The sequence below is a fragment of the Salvia miltiorrhiza genome, chromosome 7, assembly GCF_028751815.1.
Source record: "Salvia miltiorrhiza cultivar Shanhuang (shh) chromosome 7, IMPLAD_Smil_shh, whole genome shotgun sequence".
NCBI classification, from domain to species: domain Eukaryota; kingdom Viridiplantae; phylum Streptophyta; class Magnoliopsida; order Lamiales; family Lamiaceae; genus Salvia; species Salvia miltiorrhiza.
The window spans coordinates 43,042,817-43,060,998 of NC_080393.1; the positions used below are offsets into that span (position 1 = coordinate 43,042,817).

Here is an 18,182-nt window from a genome sequence, read left to right on the forward strand (position 1 = left end):
CAACACATAGCTTCTTCAGTATGGCGCGCTAATGACTGTGTTCCTTTGGTGGAGGCTTCTGTTCCTCTCTTCCTGTAACGCCCCCATCCCTTGCGGATAGGCGATGCTACCAAAAATATTCATTTATTTCATTTCTCTAATATTAATTTAAGTATAGGCTATAAAGAAAAATAAACAAAAGAATTTCCTTTTTTGATTATATAGTAATCTAATAAATATTACTATTAAAAGTAATAATACTTAACCAATGAGTTATTAAAATATACTATATGTGTAATAGAAAAATTATCAAAATTTTATTTCTCTTTTCCAATATAAAAAAATATGCAACGGAAGCTGTAAATTATATAAACGACATTCAATAATAACTTTATTTAAGCATCATATTTATATATATAAAAAGGTGGAGTACATACAAAATATAACCATCAAGTTTAATACTATAATTAACATGTTCGAGGCACAGCTCGTAACTACACATACGGTAAACAAAATATATATATTCGGTCACAGCCGTCGTCAAAATGCATGATCATAAACCAATATATATAAAGTCTCGACCCACCAAAATTGGAAGAGGCTAAGTTGGTTAGTAGCAAGATATATTTACCAAAAACAGTAACATATAATACTTCATCATATAATAGAACGGGAGAATGTGGAGTTCCATGTCTGTTGTCTTGCCGTCAACTCCTTAACCTGAAAAGAATCATAAATAATAGGGTATGAGTGTGCAAGCACACTCAGTGGGGTAAACACTGCAAGCAGTTATAACCAATTGTGTAATGAATCATAACATGTTGAACTCTTATAATTTTTCACTTAGCTGACATCTTGTGAGACTAGTCTCGGTCCCTTGTGAACCTGACCCCTTGTGGGCCGTTCAGCTCTTTCATCCCTTGTGGATCCGACCCCTTGTGGGTCCCATTAGTTCATATGAATGACGCACAACACAACAATGATTATAACCATGTAACAACTACGCTTACAGATAAAAGTAAACCCCACCTTAAGTGATTGCATTCAAACCTCTTCAAGCTTGCTTCGGTTGTCCTCCTCGAGCCTTGGATGCGCCGCTCCTAGCACTTGAAACACTTTAAACTTAGTTGCATTACAAGCACTTATTCTTGAATAAGCTCTCATTTCTTTATAAAATATTTTTAATCTCTCTTGAATATATATATATATATATATATATTCTTGAAAATTCTACAATACACTTGAAGCTGAAGACCATATTTGAAAATTTTATGAATCTACAAATTATAAATTCATAGTTTCAATTACTAGTATAAATTATACTAATCTAACTTCATTATAATCATATAATTTAATTATATAATATACTAAGTTTAGATCACCATAAATCCTTATAACTTATTTCAATTCTTGGCTAATAATATTAAAAGCAAATGTCTTGATTATCTATTTATGTGTTCAAGGTGAAACAATCATCAAAAATCTAATTCAAAATCCCAAATAAAAATTAAAATAAGCATAACATAGTAAAACTCATATTCAACACATATGGAACTACATCTCGACGTCTATTCCGGCCGATGAGACCTTAGATCTCAAGAACAAAACCTATGATTAGAACGTCTACGACATGAGCTACAAAACCCCTAAATTTATTCTCCCTCACAGCATCGATTTGACGCCGGAAGGTCGACTCAAACTCGCGCGGAAACCTTCGCGCACAGACCCGACACCCTGCTTGATTGGCTCATAACTCCCTCGTCCGGTGTCGGATTGACGATCTGAAGGTACCGTTGGAAAGCCAATGATGATAGCTTTCTAATGGTACCTATATTGATGGGATTTGATGAAAAAAAACAGATGAAAAACGGTCTGCAAGGTACGATCCTGCTGCTGTCAAAAACAGGGGAAAAATAAAACACAGCAAAACACATGCCGGCAGCCACCACGCCGCCGGAACTACTGTTCCGGTAATCCCTCTTCCTCACTCACACACAACAGACTCCATCCCACCAATATCTACTCAAGACCTTTAGCCATCGATTAAGAAGAACAAGAATGGAAGAGAAGTGCAAAACCCTTTCAAATTCAACTATCAAAATCTATCTATTATTAAATAGGATACATTTTGGAGAGCCCACATTCATTCTCTATCCTACGTGGCGCTCTCAATAATCTCCATTCTCTTTTTTCTAATTTCCACATTTTACTCATTTTCAATAATAATTAAATATACATATATTATTTGATTCATCATTAATTTCCCATCATTAACATCAATTAGTTATTACGCATCTTGCATTTGGAAGGATAAAATTTATGCTCATTAATTAAAACCTTCCTTATATAATGGCATCAATTACTTTTCATATTTTATACGATATTAGTTATATTCTAATTTAAAATGCATCATGTTCAAGGATTTATGCTTTAATATATTATTGCTTTTTTATACAGATCTATAATATTATTTATTTATACTCTAATAACATAAGTCATTTATATTTTTCATATTTTATACTATAATATTGGCTCTATTTAAGCTTCAACCAAAGCAAATCAAATGCATCATGTTCAAAGTTTCACAATAAAATATAATAGTAAGGCCAAATTGTCGTTTTTCAAAACATTCATTAGTGTTCTTTTAGTTTTTTTAGTTCACTTTTTGGAAATGATATTTCTTTAATTGATATTATTCTAATTATTCATTAATATTTATCAATCAGCTAATTAATTGGCATGTTACGAAGCATAATTTGTGGCAATATTAATTACATTAATAAATTTTCCTTTTTTATACTACTTTTCACCTATAAATTATAGAATTCTGCAACCAATTTCATCCACAATATTAGTTCTTTATGCATCTTCATTCTCTTTTTCTATTCAGCAACTGCGAATACTATAATATATATTGTATTGTGTGTTAGCAAATTAAGATGATTCTGAAAGTTTCAAGAGAAAAAATTATCATAAATAAGAGATCAAGGATTCTTATTGAAGCAGAAGCTCTAGATCTTAGTCTTAGCAAGGAAACCATCACAAATTGCTTACATTGTAAAAAGAAGTATAAAACTCCATCTAAAGAGAATAATGTCTCCAAATGTTGGTTTGATGTATCATTTTCAAATAGATTTGAGAGATGTAGATTAATGGCATGTTGTACAATATATAAATCTTGAATTGTGATTAATATGTATATATTGATTGTTGATTAATATTAATCAACCAATAATAAGAAGTTCCAAAATATAGTTTGTGGCAAAAAAATATTGATTATAACAATAAATTTTCTAATTCTATATTGTTTTTCTACCTTTAATTTCTAGAATTCTTCAATCAATTTCACTAACATTTCATATTGTCTATGCTCACTCATTCAGACATTTGCAATTAAAAGAGTATTTTCAATATTATATTTGTTGTATTTTCTTCATTCAGAGTTTCAGACTTTCCAACCAACCAATGAAGTATATATTTTCCTTCATTCCGATTTTTCAATTATATGTATTTTCACTTTAATGGATTTACATTTATCGTTGAAGAAATATATCATGAATGCTTTTTCTTAATAATTAAAACATAGTAATAGATTAAGTAACTAATTTGAAAAATAAACTAATCTATATATTAAATTTATTAATTATATAAAAAAATTAAATATATTGAATGCACTACATTCATCCTCAATTTTACGTGGCATCTTCTCCATTGTCCATTCTTAGCTATTATAAAACCTCTATCCCACATGAAAAACATATTAAACTTTAACTATTCATAACCTAAATAAAATGACATTCATCATTCCTATATTAGGCATTTGTTATTCCTATATTGATCTTCTATTAAACTTTATCATGGATAAATTTGCGATTCGTGTGGGTTTCACCACATGGCGAATCCCCCCAATTTTTTTATTATTATTTTTTTTAAATCGGATTCGCGAATCGGGTGCGCCCACCTCACGAATTTGATGCATTTAGGGTGCATTGAGGGTTATTTTGAATAATTTCATTATTTTTAGGCTCTTTTACAATTTTTTCAATTTATTGCCCATGTGTCTCTTCGATCCCTCAACAAAGAAGAATTCAATTTCAAGAAATTATAATCCTACTAGATTTTATTTTCTAAGTTCTATCATAATTAGTAGTAAACTAATAAATTAAATAATTATAAGAATACAAGTGGCATATTGAAATGCTTTATCTTGCAATTTAAGCTATTATATGTATTTTATTTCTTAATATTTGACTTATAATTTGCAATGCAACATTTAATTTATTAATGTTCTTTTCTTTTTTTCAATTTGATTGGTCATATATAATAAAATATATAAATATGACATACGTATCCTTCACGAATCGCATCGATCCTATATGTTTTGAAAATTTGTATCCCCACACCCGAATCGTATCGCTCCCGCACCCGCCCCTCGCACCTGTACAACATAGAGTATCATGTTAGTTGATATTTCTATTTGAATTTTCTTTTATTATTTTAATTCTTTGTTCTTTATACATTAATAATTAATATATATTTTGTGTTGTTCGAATTTTAGTTGAGATGTATAATCAACTAATCTAACAAAGTATATTTGATTATTTAGCTATTTTATAAAATCAAAATGTATAGTAACAACAATTTTTTATTAATTCTCTAATTATTACGGGTATGAATTTGTAAATTCTAAATGAGTTTCATCGCAAATATATATTTTGAATTTGATTATTTATATTTTCTTATTCATATTATTAATATACCATAGTTGTTACAAGTTATTTGATTGTGTAGATTTTTATAAAATTTAAACTAGTTCGACAAATTGGCATATATTACTATATGAGTCGAGAATGGATAGTAAAATCACTTACTAATAGAGGTTTGAACTAATAAAATTACATATATAAATGAAATATCTAAACTGATTAGAGTTCTATTTGTTAGAGAGTTGACAATTGAAGTTATGGTTGAATATAATTTCATATTTGATGATGCGATGCTCAAAACTCCAAACGAGATGATGTTCTTTCAAGTTTCGGATAAGATGATGCTCATAAGTTAGAGGTGATCTGTCAAGTTTGAGACGAGATGATGCCCACAACTTGGTTGCTTTTAAAACTCCAAATGATTTATTTGATGTTCGATAACTTAGTTATGAACTTTTAAACATCAAGGCGAGATGATTTTCATAATTAGTTATGATCTTACAAGTTCGATTATGGTCTTTCAAACTCCAGATAAAATTATGATCAAAAGGAAAATTAAAAATATTAAATAAAATTAATAAATCTTGTAACACCAAATGAAACAAATCCCTCTAAAAAAAGGCAACAAATAAATCCTTCATCGTACCTATATCAAATTTATATATTTTTCTACTTTTTTTCTCTTACCCGTCAACTTTTTATAAAATTTCATATGAAAGCTTATAGGAGTATAAAAGAGTATTTTTATTATCTCAAAAAAATTGATATTTAATTGTTAAAAGTTGTTGAGATTAATATATACTCCCTCCGTCCACGAGAGAGTATATATTAAATGGATTTGGAGGTTTTTAAATGGGAAAAATCTGCTGTGGGTTAGGGTGATTAGGGCAAGCCAAGGGGAGTTGAGTTGGGATGGAGAAGGTTTCTGGGTCGGGGGTAATAGAGGCTTGGGTGTGGGGTGGTGGAAGCGGGTCCTGGAGTTAAGTCGGGGGAGAAGGGCAAATGGCTTAGGGAGAACCTTGCTTTGAGAATTGGGGAGGGTAATCAACTGAGTCTTTGGAATCATTGTTGGGCGGGGGGTAGAACTTTGGTGGAAGAGTTTCCACGACTCTTTCACCTTAGCGCTCACCGGGCGGGGGGTAGAACTTTGGAATCATTCTGGTACCATGATGCAATAAAAAAAATTCCTTGCCTGAGCAAAAAAAAAAAACTCCTTCCGTTCATGAAATAACTTCATATCTTTTCTTTTTGGGACGTGCACAAAAAAACTTCCTACCTATTTTTGGACTATACCCCACCACTTATAATTACTCTTACTTTTCACTTTTCACAACTCTCAATATTAATTACTCCATAACACTTTTCACCACTCCCAATACACTCACTCTCAATACATTCAACAATATTTTTTCTTAAAATCCGTGCCACTCCCTCTTAAAAAGTTCTTTCATAGACGGAGAGAGTATAATTTAAAATGTATCGCTAATTTAATTAATTATATAAATAATTTATATAAAAATATTTGATATTTTATCATAAAAATAGCGTAAAATATATAAATTACAAGATAAAGTATTTACCCGTCGAATTTCGACGGGTAATACACTAGTTGAAAAAAAACAAGAAATGGATTAGAAGAAATTACCTTAATTAGCTGTTGGAAATTAAATGAGAGAATGAGTGAAGAGTGGTGATATGCAAGGAATGAGAGAGAATGAGAGATTGGAGAGATATGAGTGTAGGAAAAATAAGACTCATCTATATATATATATATATATATATATATATATATATATATATATATATATACAAAACTAGCACTAGAAACATCTAGATAATTACATCTTTATTAATACTTTATACAAAATATCTTAGATATTTCTTATCAATAGCAATTCTAGAATATTCAAGTTTATTCATTAATATTATATTATTTATTACAAAAATCCTTAATATTTTAATATTTAATAAATTCTAGAATATTCCATTTACTTATACTTCTAAAAATTTTTACTAATTAATATCTAACATATTCTAGAGTTTTCATGATTTTATCTTATTAATCTTATTCTTTAAGATTTATTCATACGTAAATTTAAATTTTGCTAGGGGCGGAGCCTCTCTCTAAGTCGGACAACCTGTACAACATTTAAAAAAATCAAATCCGTTAGTTTTAATAACGTCATAAAATATTTAATTTAAACATAAACATCTCTAATATATTGTAATTAAATTATAAATAAATTAAAAAAGGTTCGGGGTATTACACTTCCCGTTGGGGTGATCTTTATGATGGGCTTTGGAGTGACTCCTAGAGTCTTTTGTCAACCTTCTAGTGCGCTAGAGGCTGGGCTCCGAGGGGACAGACTTCGTGGGTTTTCTTCAGGCGTTGCTCATTCCAACCTTTTTCCTGCACTCTGGAATGTGTGTGCAGTGGCTGTGATTTGCAATAGATAGGGTAGTAATCTCAGCTTTTATTGCATCTATAGGTTCGCGTGTTATGTTGGATCGCTCTGCTCCTATGCTGAGCTTGGAGGTCTTGCGGTCACGCCTTTACTCATGACTTCACGGCGGATTCGGCAAAGACGTTCTATTCCCAGGTTATGGTTTCGACTACTATTATTGGGGCGGTGCTCACATTTCCACCTGGGAGTCGGTAGCTTCAGAGACTCTTTCTGATGAGTTCACTTTCGGTGGGTTGTTTTGATGAGAGTTTACCTGATGTGTGTTGAGCAAAGTTGAGAGCAATCGATGAGAGAAGTAAAAACTATTGTATTAGAAATCACGTAAGTTACATTATGGTACAATGGTTCTATTTATAGAGATGTACAAAGGGGTATAATGGTAAAGTTGGGATCGCAGCCCTGACCTACACTAAGTGAGAAAAGACCCTAAGAATGCTCAAAGACAACCCTGCCTCATGCTCTTCCTTCCTCGTAGTAGATGTTACTCTTCGGCTCAGCCGCTGTCAGCCCTGCCAGTTTGATTTCAGCCCATCCCCAACCGCAGCGCTGCACTCAGCTAGCGTAGAATTATTATGGTCACGTTCCTACAAGTTTTATTGTGCGGTCAACTCGCAGAACCCCCGAGTTGACTTATTCCGGCCATTCCAAGGTCAGCGCTGAATCTTCCATGTTGGGATAATGCATATTTTACTCCTCATCACTTTCAATCTGCCAGAAGCGGACTCTTCAGTGTGTGGCGAAGGATTTTAGCCGGATCAACAATATCGAGGCGAGCCCCTATCTCTGGACTCTGATTGGCACGATGTTGTGCAGTTGGCATGTGATGGTATCAGATTATCTTCGGTTGCTGCCTTTGGTCGAACAAGTGGGGGGTTTTTGTCCTTGTTGCTAGTGGTCAAAGTACGCTGAGCATCGGTAGAGTGGTTTTCACCTTCTTCTTGGGATGATAGGTTTGGATCAAGGTGGTTGGTGTTGGGGCGTCTCCCGGATTCTTTTTCAGCTCTCTGGTACGCTAGAAGCTGGGATCTAGAAGGTTGGCCCTTGATGGTGGCTCTGCGGCTGGAGAGAGCTTTCTGCCCTAGCGAGTCGGCGTCGAGATGCGAAGGCTGTGGGCTTGTTTGGCAGTCGGCGCTTTCTCCTTCCTGTTATTGCTCGAGCTTTGAGTTTTTGGTGGTTTGCTCAGGTTTTATATCAAGCAGCTGATGTGCATTTCATTGTTTTTCTTTTCTTGGGTCTCGTTGTGTCTTTTCACGGTTCGGGGAAGGTGTGGATTTCTTCGGGGCAATTGTCAGGCCGGAGCTCTATTTTATTTTAATAAAATCTCATTTTAATAATATAATATAAATTCTATTTTTTTTTAGGGAAATGTAAACTCTATTACATCAAGTTAAATTAATTAAAACATAATTATATTATATAAATATAATATAAATAATTTAAATCATAATTTAAAATCTCAATGAATTTCAACTAGTTACAATTTAAATAGGTCAAGATCGAGTCGGACTTTATCTAAAACAAGAAATAGTGAATCCCCTTGAGTGGATCATATATGTCTACGTAGAGCAGAAAAATTTACCCTAACAATTTCGAAAAAGGTTTGACTTGTGCGTGTGGGGGCTCAGTCTCACATGTAACGCGTTTTGCAACCAATCAGAAAGGGGCCACGTGTCGTTCATGAACCGGCGTTTCGTCGGTTTTCTTTCATCATATCTCGCAGTTAAAGCTAGCATTTACCCCGCCACCCCAATCCCTTATCGTATCACCCCCATTTACAATTACTGTTACACTCTAATCTTATAGAGAGAGAGAGAATCGCATTAAACAGCTGCTCTGCAACGCTGTTGAGAGAGATAGGAAGAAAGAGAGAGAAACGACAAATGATGTGTGTTTGGTGAAGAAACATATATAGAAGAAGATTGCGAAGAAGGTGAAGAAGCAGCAGCCAGCTTTAAAGCGCACAACCGACACGACTCGTTTGGTATTTACTCTCACTCGTTTCTAGCTTTGTCTACCGCCCTTTCTTATTCGCTTTCATTTTTTCAACTCACTCATTTAATTTCCCTTTAATTCTCATCTATTAAATTTTCCTATGCATATTTGAAACCTCCTTCATCACTCCCTCTTTCTTCTTCACTCCGATATGAAGGAGAGGAATTCTTCTTTTTTCTGCATGTTTTTTTGTTTAAGGCGTTTGCTTTAAATTGTTTTGTCATTTCACTTTGATTGCCATTTTCCTTTGTTTCTTTTTTCTAACTAGGTTGGCCATAGCCATAGCCATAGCCATAGCCATTTTTTATGTGCAAAAAGCAAATTCCCGGAGGAGATTGAGAGCATTAATTTGGACGAATTATCTCACTTTTATTGCCATTTTCCGTTTCTGCTTCATTTTATTTTTGTCTAAGTGAGGTAGGCATTGTTTGTGGAAAACGCAAATTCTAGGAGAAGATTGAGATCATTAAAGAGGAAAAAAAGGAAGAAGAATGTATGGAGATTGTCAAGTTCTGTCGTCGTCAACAGTGGGAGGAAACCCTATTTCATCAGATAATTCATCTCTCTACAACTCCTCCATCCAAAACCCCAACTTCAATTTCATGGCTAACATCAGCCCTTTCAACATCTTCTCTCCGATTCTTCCAGTAAGAAATTCAAAAGACCTTGACGCGTTTTCAATAAAATCCTTTGGTTTTTGGCAATTGAAGATGGTTGATTTGATTGATTTTTGAAAGCAGAAAGAAGAAACCGGGATGGCGAAGAGCAAAGAGGAATTAGTGGAAAGCGGCTCCGGCAGCGAGCACATCGAAGGAGCGTCGGGCAATGAGCAGGAGGCGGAGCAGCAGCCGCCCGCCAAGATCAAACGCTACCACCGCCACACTGCCCGCCAGATCCAAGAGATGGAATCGTGCGCCTCTCTCTCTCTCTCTCTACAAATCCAATTACATTTTCAATTTTCTTTGTGAATAATTAACTGATTTATTAATTTCGACATGATCCAGATTATTCAAGGAATGCCCGCATCCCGACGACAAACAACGCCTCAAACTCAGCCAGGAACTCGGCCTCAAACCGAGGCAAGTCAAGTTCTGGTTCCAAAACCGCCGCACTCAGATGAAGGTGAGCCAGCATCTAGAGAGAGAAAGAGAGAGATTTTGCTTTCATAGTCATGGGGAAGAACCCTAGAAACTTGTTTCTTTTTTGCCAGCTGTGAAAAGTCACCAAATATTATATAACAGTAGCGTAGCAGAGTAGGCATGATGGGGGCTGCTGCGTTTAATTTACTGCAAAAGGTCAAAACGAAAGGCCTAACAACTCTGGTGGTGGCGTATGTTAGCTAGCACCATCCCTCCGCCATGAATACATTAAGTTAGGGTTACTTTCAAAGCCTGGCAACGCCATTAATGCCCTCAGTCAACCCCCAACTGCTGCATGGCGGGAGGGAACAACACTTTAATGCGTCTGGTTTAGGGTTTTTGTGTTGGACAAATCAGTCCCCCCATTAAATTAAATCCTAAATTGCTTATCCAAATAATTATGATTAGGCACAACAAGACAGGCAGGAGAATGTGGTGCTTAGGGCAGAGAATGAGAGCCTGAAAACGGAGAATTACCGGTTGCAAGCCACCTTGAGGAATATAGTGTGCCCCAACTGTGGAGGTCCCGCTGTGCTCGGCGAGATGGGCTACGACGAGCAGCAGCTACGGATCGAAAATGCACGTCTCAAAGAGGAGGTACCCTACCTACCTACACAATGCTTATATTTATTTGATACATAGATGTGTTTCTCTTTTAAACATTTATTAATTATTTTGGTATTATTATAATATAATATTAATAATTATAATGCTGTATTTTTATTTTTGATAAAATTATTATAATGTTATTGTTATAAAGTAATTCATTAGTTAGTATATGATAATATCCAAGAAAGCAAGGATCTCAACAAGAAATTAAATTGAAGGAAGTAATGTATGCAATGCAGTTTGAGCGTGTATGCTGCATGATGTCGCAATACAATGGGCGAGGAATGGGTGCAAGCTCCGATCTAATGCAGCAGCAGCAGCAGCAGCAGCCTCATTCATTAGAACTGGATATGGGGGTTTATCCACCAAGAAAGCTTGACGAGGAGCATATGAGCAACTGCCCTTCCGACATGATACCTCTGCCGTTCATGCCCGAAGCTTCCCACTTCCCAGGCAACACCCTGATATTGGAGGAGGAGAAATCTCTTGCCATGGAGCTGGCCATGTCCTCCATGAACGAGCTGCTCAAGATGTGGCAGACTGGCGAGCCCCTTTGGGTTCGCGCAGCTGATACGGGCAAGCATGTCCTCAATCTCGAGGAGTATGCTAGGATGTTTTCTTGCCTCAAACAGAATCCTCATCAGCTCAGGACTGAAGCAACCAGAGATACCGCCGTTGTCATCATCAACAGCATCACCCTTGTTGATGCCTTCCTTGATGCAGTAAGTCATACACACTGTTTTCTTCCTTTAACAAATTAATTAATAATATACTTTTATGTTTGGTGGTAGAATAAATGGATGGAGCTTTTCCCTTCCATAATTTCCAGAGCAAAAACACTTCAGGTAGTGCACTCAGACGTGCCTGGCCATGCAACTGGTTCTATTCACTTGGTAAGCATTGATTCACACTTCACAGACAAAGACTTAATTATTAGAATTAGAATTAGAATTGTGATTGTAATTCATGAATGCAGATGTATGCTGAGCTACAAGTTCTGTCTCCCTTAGTCCCCACACGAGAGGCTCATTTCCTCCGCTACTGCCAACACAACGCGGAGGAGGGGACGTGGGCCATCGTCGATTTCCCAATCGACGGCTTCCACAACGACTACTCTCCTTCATTTCCTTACTACAAAAGGCGCCCTTCTGGATGCATCATTCAAGACATGCCTAATGGATATTCAAGGGTAGTTGCCTAGGCCTATTCATTCACACAATTACTAATATTTAATACTATTATACATACATTAATTAATTAGCATATACGTTTGTGTAGGTAACGTGGGTTGAGCATGCCGAGGTTGAGGATGGGCCGATCAGCACGGTCTTCAGCAGCCTAGTCAGCAGCGGCGTGGCCTTTGGCGCGCAACGCTGGCTTGCTGTTTTGCAGCGACAGTGCGAGAGGCTTGCAAGCCTCATGGCCAGAAACATATCTGATCTTGGAGGTAAGTAACTACTGTACTTGGAGATTCAATCACAGGTCATCATTTGAAGATGATTGCTAATGTTGTTGATGACACTGACAGTGATCCCATCGCCTGAAGCACGAAAAAGTGTGATGAATCTTGCGCAGAGGATGATTCGGACATTCTGTCTCAACATAAGCACTTCTTATGGGCAATCTTGGACAGCCCTCTCCGAATCTGCTGATGATACTGTTCGAATCACGACGAGGAGAGTCACCGAGCCCGGCCAGCCTAACGGCTTGATTCTTAGCGCCGTGTCCACTACTTGGCTGCCCTTTCAACACAAGCATGTCTTCGATTTCTTGAGAGACGAACGTTTGAGAGCTCAGGTAGTTGCATTTATTTAATTTCCACAACAAACTTCATTTCTTCTTCCTATACATAATTAATTTTCATTTCACAGCTGGACGTCCTCTCCAACGGGAATTCATTGAATGAAGTAGCTCACATTGCCAATGGCTCGAATCCAGGAAACTGCATTTCTCTTCTTCGCATCAATGTAGGGTTCCAATACGGTTTTATATAGTATATATATTTCTTCAAATTAGCTATGCTGTAACAATATTTATATATAGGTTGCTAGCAACTCATCACAGAGTGTGGAGCTGGTGCTGCAAGAGAGTTGCTCGGATGATTCGGGGAGCTTAGTAGTGTACTCGACGGTGGACGTTGATGCGATTCAGATGGTGATGAACGGCGAGGATCCGTCGTGCATCCCTGTCCTACCCATGGGGTTCGTCGTCGTCCCAATCGAATCAACCAAAGAGACGTCTTCGGAGTCGGGATGCCTCCTCACAGTCTGCCTGCAAGTTCTGGCAAGCACCATGCCTAATGCGAAGCTCAATCTCTCAAGCGTCACCGCAATCAACCACCATCTCTGCAACATCGTGCAGCAGATCAGCGCCGTTCTCGGCAGCAGCAATTCTTTCACCGACGCCCCCGCCCCCAAGCCCACGGCTGACTGACACTAACAACTGCAATCGGATATATTAATTCACTGGATTAGCTTCTTTTTGTTTATGGTTTTGTTTTGGTTGGTGGGATTGATGGAAACCATTATTGCAGTAAAATTAGGGTTAGAGTGAGTAGGAAAATAGGAGTCAAGAGCGCACCAGATGGATTTGAGATACAAATCCTTGCTACTTGTTAAGGCTCATTATCACTAGCTAGTGACCTCACCACATAGCAAGGGTTGCTTGGTTCGGGTATTGACTTCTTTTTCTCATTCATTTATATCAATATTAATATGATCAATACTTCCTCTCATGTTAATTACTGCTATTAATTGCTTTGCTTTCTTCTAATAAGCTTAGTTTCTCGATTTTACTATAAATTGCAAATGCTTTCTTAATTAATGGATTAGGTAACTCTCTATATATGGTGATGTTTTTAAGTAAATGCTTTGTATTGGATGTTATTGTATTTATGAGCAAATTAATTTCTCCTTATACCGTTTCTTTGACTATAAATAGAACATGCTTATATCATAATGAATGCCACCATATCTTGTACTTAAAAACCCATCCCATACCATCAGGGGCGGAGATAGGGTGGGCAGGGGGTGTCACTTGGCCCCTTGAAATTTTTAAAAGGAGTAGAGATAATATCGTAATTTTATAAATATACTAGCAAAAATAACCTACGTTGTACGTGTAATTAATATTATTTTAATTGATAATTTATTATTTTAAAAAATCTATTAATTAATTACTTTTATTCGATAATTTATTGGATGAATATATTTATTTATAAATCTGATCAATAGTTATAGATAATTCTTTATATATAGATTTTGGTGACAAATAAATGTATATCAAAATAGATTTATATTTTATAAATATAATAATAAATTCTTTTTTCTTTTTGGGACATCACGCAAATAATTTACTCTTTTTTTTTCATTTTTGGACAACTACCCCACCACTAATAATACTTTATTTATTTTTACTTTTCACTTTTTCACCAATCTCAATACTAATTATAATACTTTTTCACCTTTTCACCACTCCCAATACTAATTATAACATATTTTTCTCCACTATTAATTCACTTTACCACTTTTCCTCAAAACCCGTGCCAGTCCCCAAAGAGGAACTTATTTTGGGGACGGAGAGAGTATATAACAGGGGTAAAATAGGCAATCCACAAGTTGTGCCTTAAGCTCTATTTTTATTAGTATAGATTATAAAAAAAATATTAAGATTTTATCTCTACCGTTGTCGTTTACACTCTGATTGACATGCAAACTTTAGAGTTGCATCGATGTTTTGATTAATTTATGCATGTCATGATATGTGGATCTTAGAGATTTATATTTTGAAATTAATATTGAAAGTTATTTCGTCTTTCAAAGTTTTATTCCTCTTAGTTTTTTGAGGTTATTTTCTATTAACTAAAAAGTCAATTTGAAATGTATTTTTTGTAATTTAAATGACATTATAATTACGTTAATGAATATTATTAATTTTTAATTTTATTTCATTTAACTTTTTATTTTTAATTTAATTATTAACACTGATCACTAAATTATTAGCAACAAATTACCGCAACTAACACGGTGTAATTGTAGCACAAATTGGTAACCAAGTATCGTATCCACAGAGACTGTAAAACGAAATTACTCTATCTATTTCCTAAACAGACACTAACAGTATGCAGGTAAACGAAAGTAGAGATTGATTTACTTGAACTAAAACGCAAATAACAATAAATCAAAACACGTAGAAGAATCAAATATTAAAAGACAACTGATCCTAGGGTAGTAAATTCATTAACTAAATCTACGCAATAAATCTATTAATCCTATGTACCAGTTTAATCCAGTTATGATGAGAGATCACTTAATTAATCAATTACTCTCGCTAGAGCAGCAACGATCGTAGATTAGTAAATTATGATCTATCTCCGTTAGGTCTCAAGAAAATCTACTAACTCCCAAAAGCTCCTAAGAATAGCTCCCTATGATCCACCTATCTCCGCTAGGTCTCAAGGTTAAAATCATATCATACATTCCTGAATCCGCTAAACAGTTATCTCCGCTAGGTCTCAAACCGAATAGCACAAAGGTATTAATAAATAAATCACATAAATTCAATCAACTATTTACAAACCCTAGAACCAGCTAAAGGAAACTAGTCAGACATAATAAAATCAAACATAAACATAATTAAATTGAACGCAATTGTAAAAACAAATTGTATAAAAACCGAATGAAAACTGAAGTAGCGACTTGAATCTTCAATCTTGATCCAAGCCTTGAAAACCAGAAAGCTAAAATATTTTAAACCTATAAACTGAAATATGAATGCTAGGGTTTTTCGGTCCCCCCAGATAGGTCAAAAGAGGACCTATTTATAGATTTCAGATTTCCTTTGATCACCATGGAAGTTGCCATGCAAAGTAGAATTCTAAAGGTAATAGAATCGTGTAAAATAAGGCAACTCTCCAGCTGGATGCGCGCTCCGGAAAATACTCCCACTCTTGCCGAATTCGCAGCTCTCGCCAGAGGAACGGGTCGCGCCAGAGGAATGGATGATTTCTCTGACCTCGCCAGAGAAATGAGTCGCCAGCGGAATGGGGATCACCAGAGAAATGGTGATTTCTCTGGATTTTCACTTCTCTGATGCTGGCGCTTCTCTGCAGAGGAATGGGTGAATCCTCTGCTCTGGTCTCTTGATTTCGCTGTACTGGAACTTCGATTCCTCTGCACTGGTTTCGTGATTTCTCTGGATTTGATTTCTCTGGCTTCTCGACTCCGCTGCACTGGCTTCTCTCCCCTCTGCTCTGACTATCGACTTCTCTGGCGATTGGTTTCTCTGCTCTGGTGAGTTGACTTCGTTGCACTGGAGATTGATTTCTTTGACTCCAGAGGAATGGTGATTTCTCTGCTCTGGATACCAGAACACCTAGAAAACGCCAAATTCATCCAAAATTCTTCAAAATTGCATTCTTCCATTTCGAAAGCCTAAATCTCCTGCTAAGCATAGAATACACCATAAAACGCACCAATTTCCAGAAGATTATCTTAAAACACGCACAAACAAACCCTTGAAAATAGAGTAATTTAAGCATAAATCAAACATTGCAGACCATCAAAGATAAAATAGCACCGACAATAATATCCTCCAACTAACTATACGCCTCACTCTTTCATACACCACATCAGACCCCTTTTATATATATATATATATATATATATATATATATATAGGGTTGAGTTCAACAGAGAATTATCTTTTTCGAGAGAACGAACAAATCTATATATTTTACGAACAAATCAATATAAGTAATGAACAGACGTATTTAGTAAAAATATAGAAAAACTCGCCACCAGCAGGATTCGAACCCGGGGCAAATTGTTGTTCATGCGGTACATTGATCTGTTCATTAAAATTATAGATCTGTTCGTTTTTATTTTACGAATTCTCTATTCTCCACAACATTTAGCTTCTCTGTTGAACCCTTCTATATATATATATATATATATATATATATATATATATATTGGGAGAAGATCCTAGAGAATGACAAATAATTTGAGAATGAAGAATGAATATGATCCATTAGATTTATTAGATCTTACGGTCAATATCAATTCCTTTTAATATCATCCGTTTTTTCATTAAGGCTATTTGTGTAATTTTGTTTTGTATTTAATTAACCGTCTCTCATAGTTTTAGGTTGACGAAATCTCATTGTTTTTTGGATTTAATTGTGAAGATCTCCATCATTAATTTTATATTATTTATTTCTTAATCATTTGTCCTTTTTTCGAATTATATACTATATTTTTTAATTTTTTCTGTTTTTGATATATTTATTGATTTTACTTGAACTCGTTGTATGTTTCGAACTGATTTTTTTTTTTATGATTTTATTTTATGTGTTTAACGAGTTGTAGTGTTTGTTTCTGTTTTCTCGTTTTCATTTATTTTATTTGGTTTGTTATTGTGTTTATTTATTTATTTTTGTTTTTATTCGACAGAAATTGATTATGGTATTTGAAAGATATGTTTCATATTATGATTTTCACAATATAATATTTTTTTCATTAAACTACTTCACTTTTGAAATTTGAATTAAAGAGTATTAAATGAATTAATTTTCTGACTTAATTTATAATTCTTCTATTTATTTTTTTACGGAATTAATTTCATAAAATTAACATATCTTTCAAATGACATTCATTAAAAAAATGATTTACTTCGTTATTTTTGTATATTTATTCGAAATGTTTCATATTAATTATTTTACTTTATATTAGTAACAAAGATTTTATTTAGATGTTCGGAATTTTTATGTAGTCTATTCGAAAAAATTTGGTTTTATTCAAAATATTTCATGTTAATTATTTTACTTTATATCAGTAAGAAAGATTCTACTCCATCCGTCCCAATAAAAGTGACCACTTTTTTTGGGCACGGAGATTAAGAAACTTATTGTTATGAGCTAATTGAGTGTGGTCCACCAAGTTTAATGAGATAATTATTTTCTTCCATCTATTTCTTCAACCATAAACCTAGTGTAAACATGGAAAAAATTGCAAATCTGAAAATGAAATTTGTGCAACCAAATCTGTGCAACCAACAAAAGCTAATTAAAGCCAACATAAGAAATTCTAGAACAATTGTAGGGGATCTGCATTTGTTCCATTCTATTCTCTATTTTCTGAGTGAATACAAGAAATTAGGGGATTTGGAAAAAAAAATTGGAAAAAAAAACAAAGAAATTCGCTCTGTACGCACACCTACAGAGGCGGACGAACTCTGGAGACGGCGGCGGATTCAGACTGGGTAGAAGATCGGCGTGACTCGCATAGACGGCA

General features: G+C 34.9%; 1 protein-coding gene and 1 long non-coding RNA gene across 5 annotated transcripts; one reads left to right on the top strand and one right to left on the bottom strand.

Moving 5' to 3' along the window:
- Positions 1-365: 365 nt before the first annotated feature.
- On the bottom strand, positions 366-6,430 carry LOC130996246 (uncharacterized). The gene is made up of 3 exons (XR_009092459.1): positions 6,331-6,430; positions 1,009-1,085; positions 366-699 (listed from the first exon to the last, which is right to left on the bottom strand). It is a non-coding gene; the product is annotated as an uncharacterized LOC130996246 (long non-coding RNA).
- A 2,508-nt stretch (positions 6,431-8,938) lies between these two features.
- LOC130996241 (homeobox-leucine zipper protein HDG5) lies at positions 8,939-13,624 on the top strand. Of its 4 annotated transcripts, none has more exons than XM_057921749.1 (12): positions 8,939-9,131; positions 9,593-9,789; positions 9,880-10,052; positions 10,147-10,264; positions 10,690-10,878; positions 11,130-11,612; positions 11,682-11,783; positions 11,867-12,079; positions 12,169-12,337; positions 12,419-12,687; positions 12,762-12,857; positions 12,934-13,624. In XM_057921749.1, exons 2-12 carry the CDS (start codon positions 9,634-9,636, stop codon positions 13,321-13,323), a joined length of 2,358 nt encoding a protein of 785 aa, XP_057777732.1. In that variant the 5' UTR covers positions 8,939-9,131; positions 9,593-9,633; the 3' UTR covers positions 13,324-13,624. The 4 variants fall into 4 exon arrangements, with proteins under 4 accessions (XP_057777732.1, XP_057777734.1, XP_057777731.1 ...); XM_057921751.1 differs by having other exon boundaries at positions 8,942-9,131; positions 9,883-10,052; XM_057921748.1 differs by having other exon boundaries at positions 8,943-9,789.
- Positions 13,625-18,182: the final 4,558 nt, after the last annotated feature.

Coding starts and splice junctions, on each gene's coding strand:
- LOC130996241 (XM_057921749.1), top strand. CDS start 9,634: ATGTATGGAGATTGTCAAGTTCTGTCGTCGTCAACAGTGGGAGGAAAC. Junction 11,613..11,681: donor TTGATGCCTTCCTTGATGCA/GTAAGTCATACA, acceptor GTTTGGTGGTAG/AATAAATGGATGGAGCTTTT. Junction 12,338..12,418: donor AAACATATCTGATCTTGGAG/GTAAGTAACTAC, acceptor TGACACTGACAG/TGATCCCATCGCCTGAAGCA.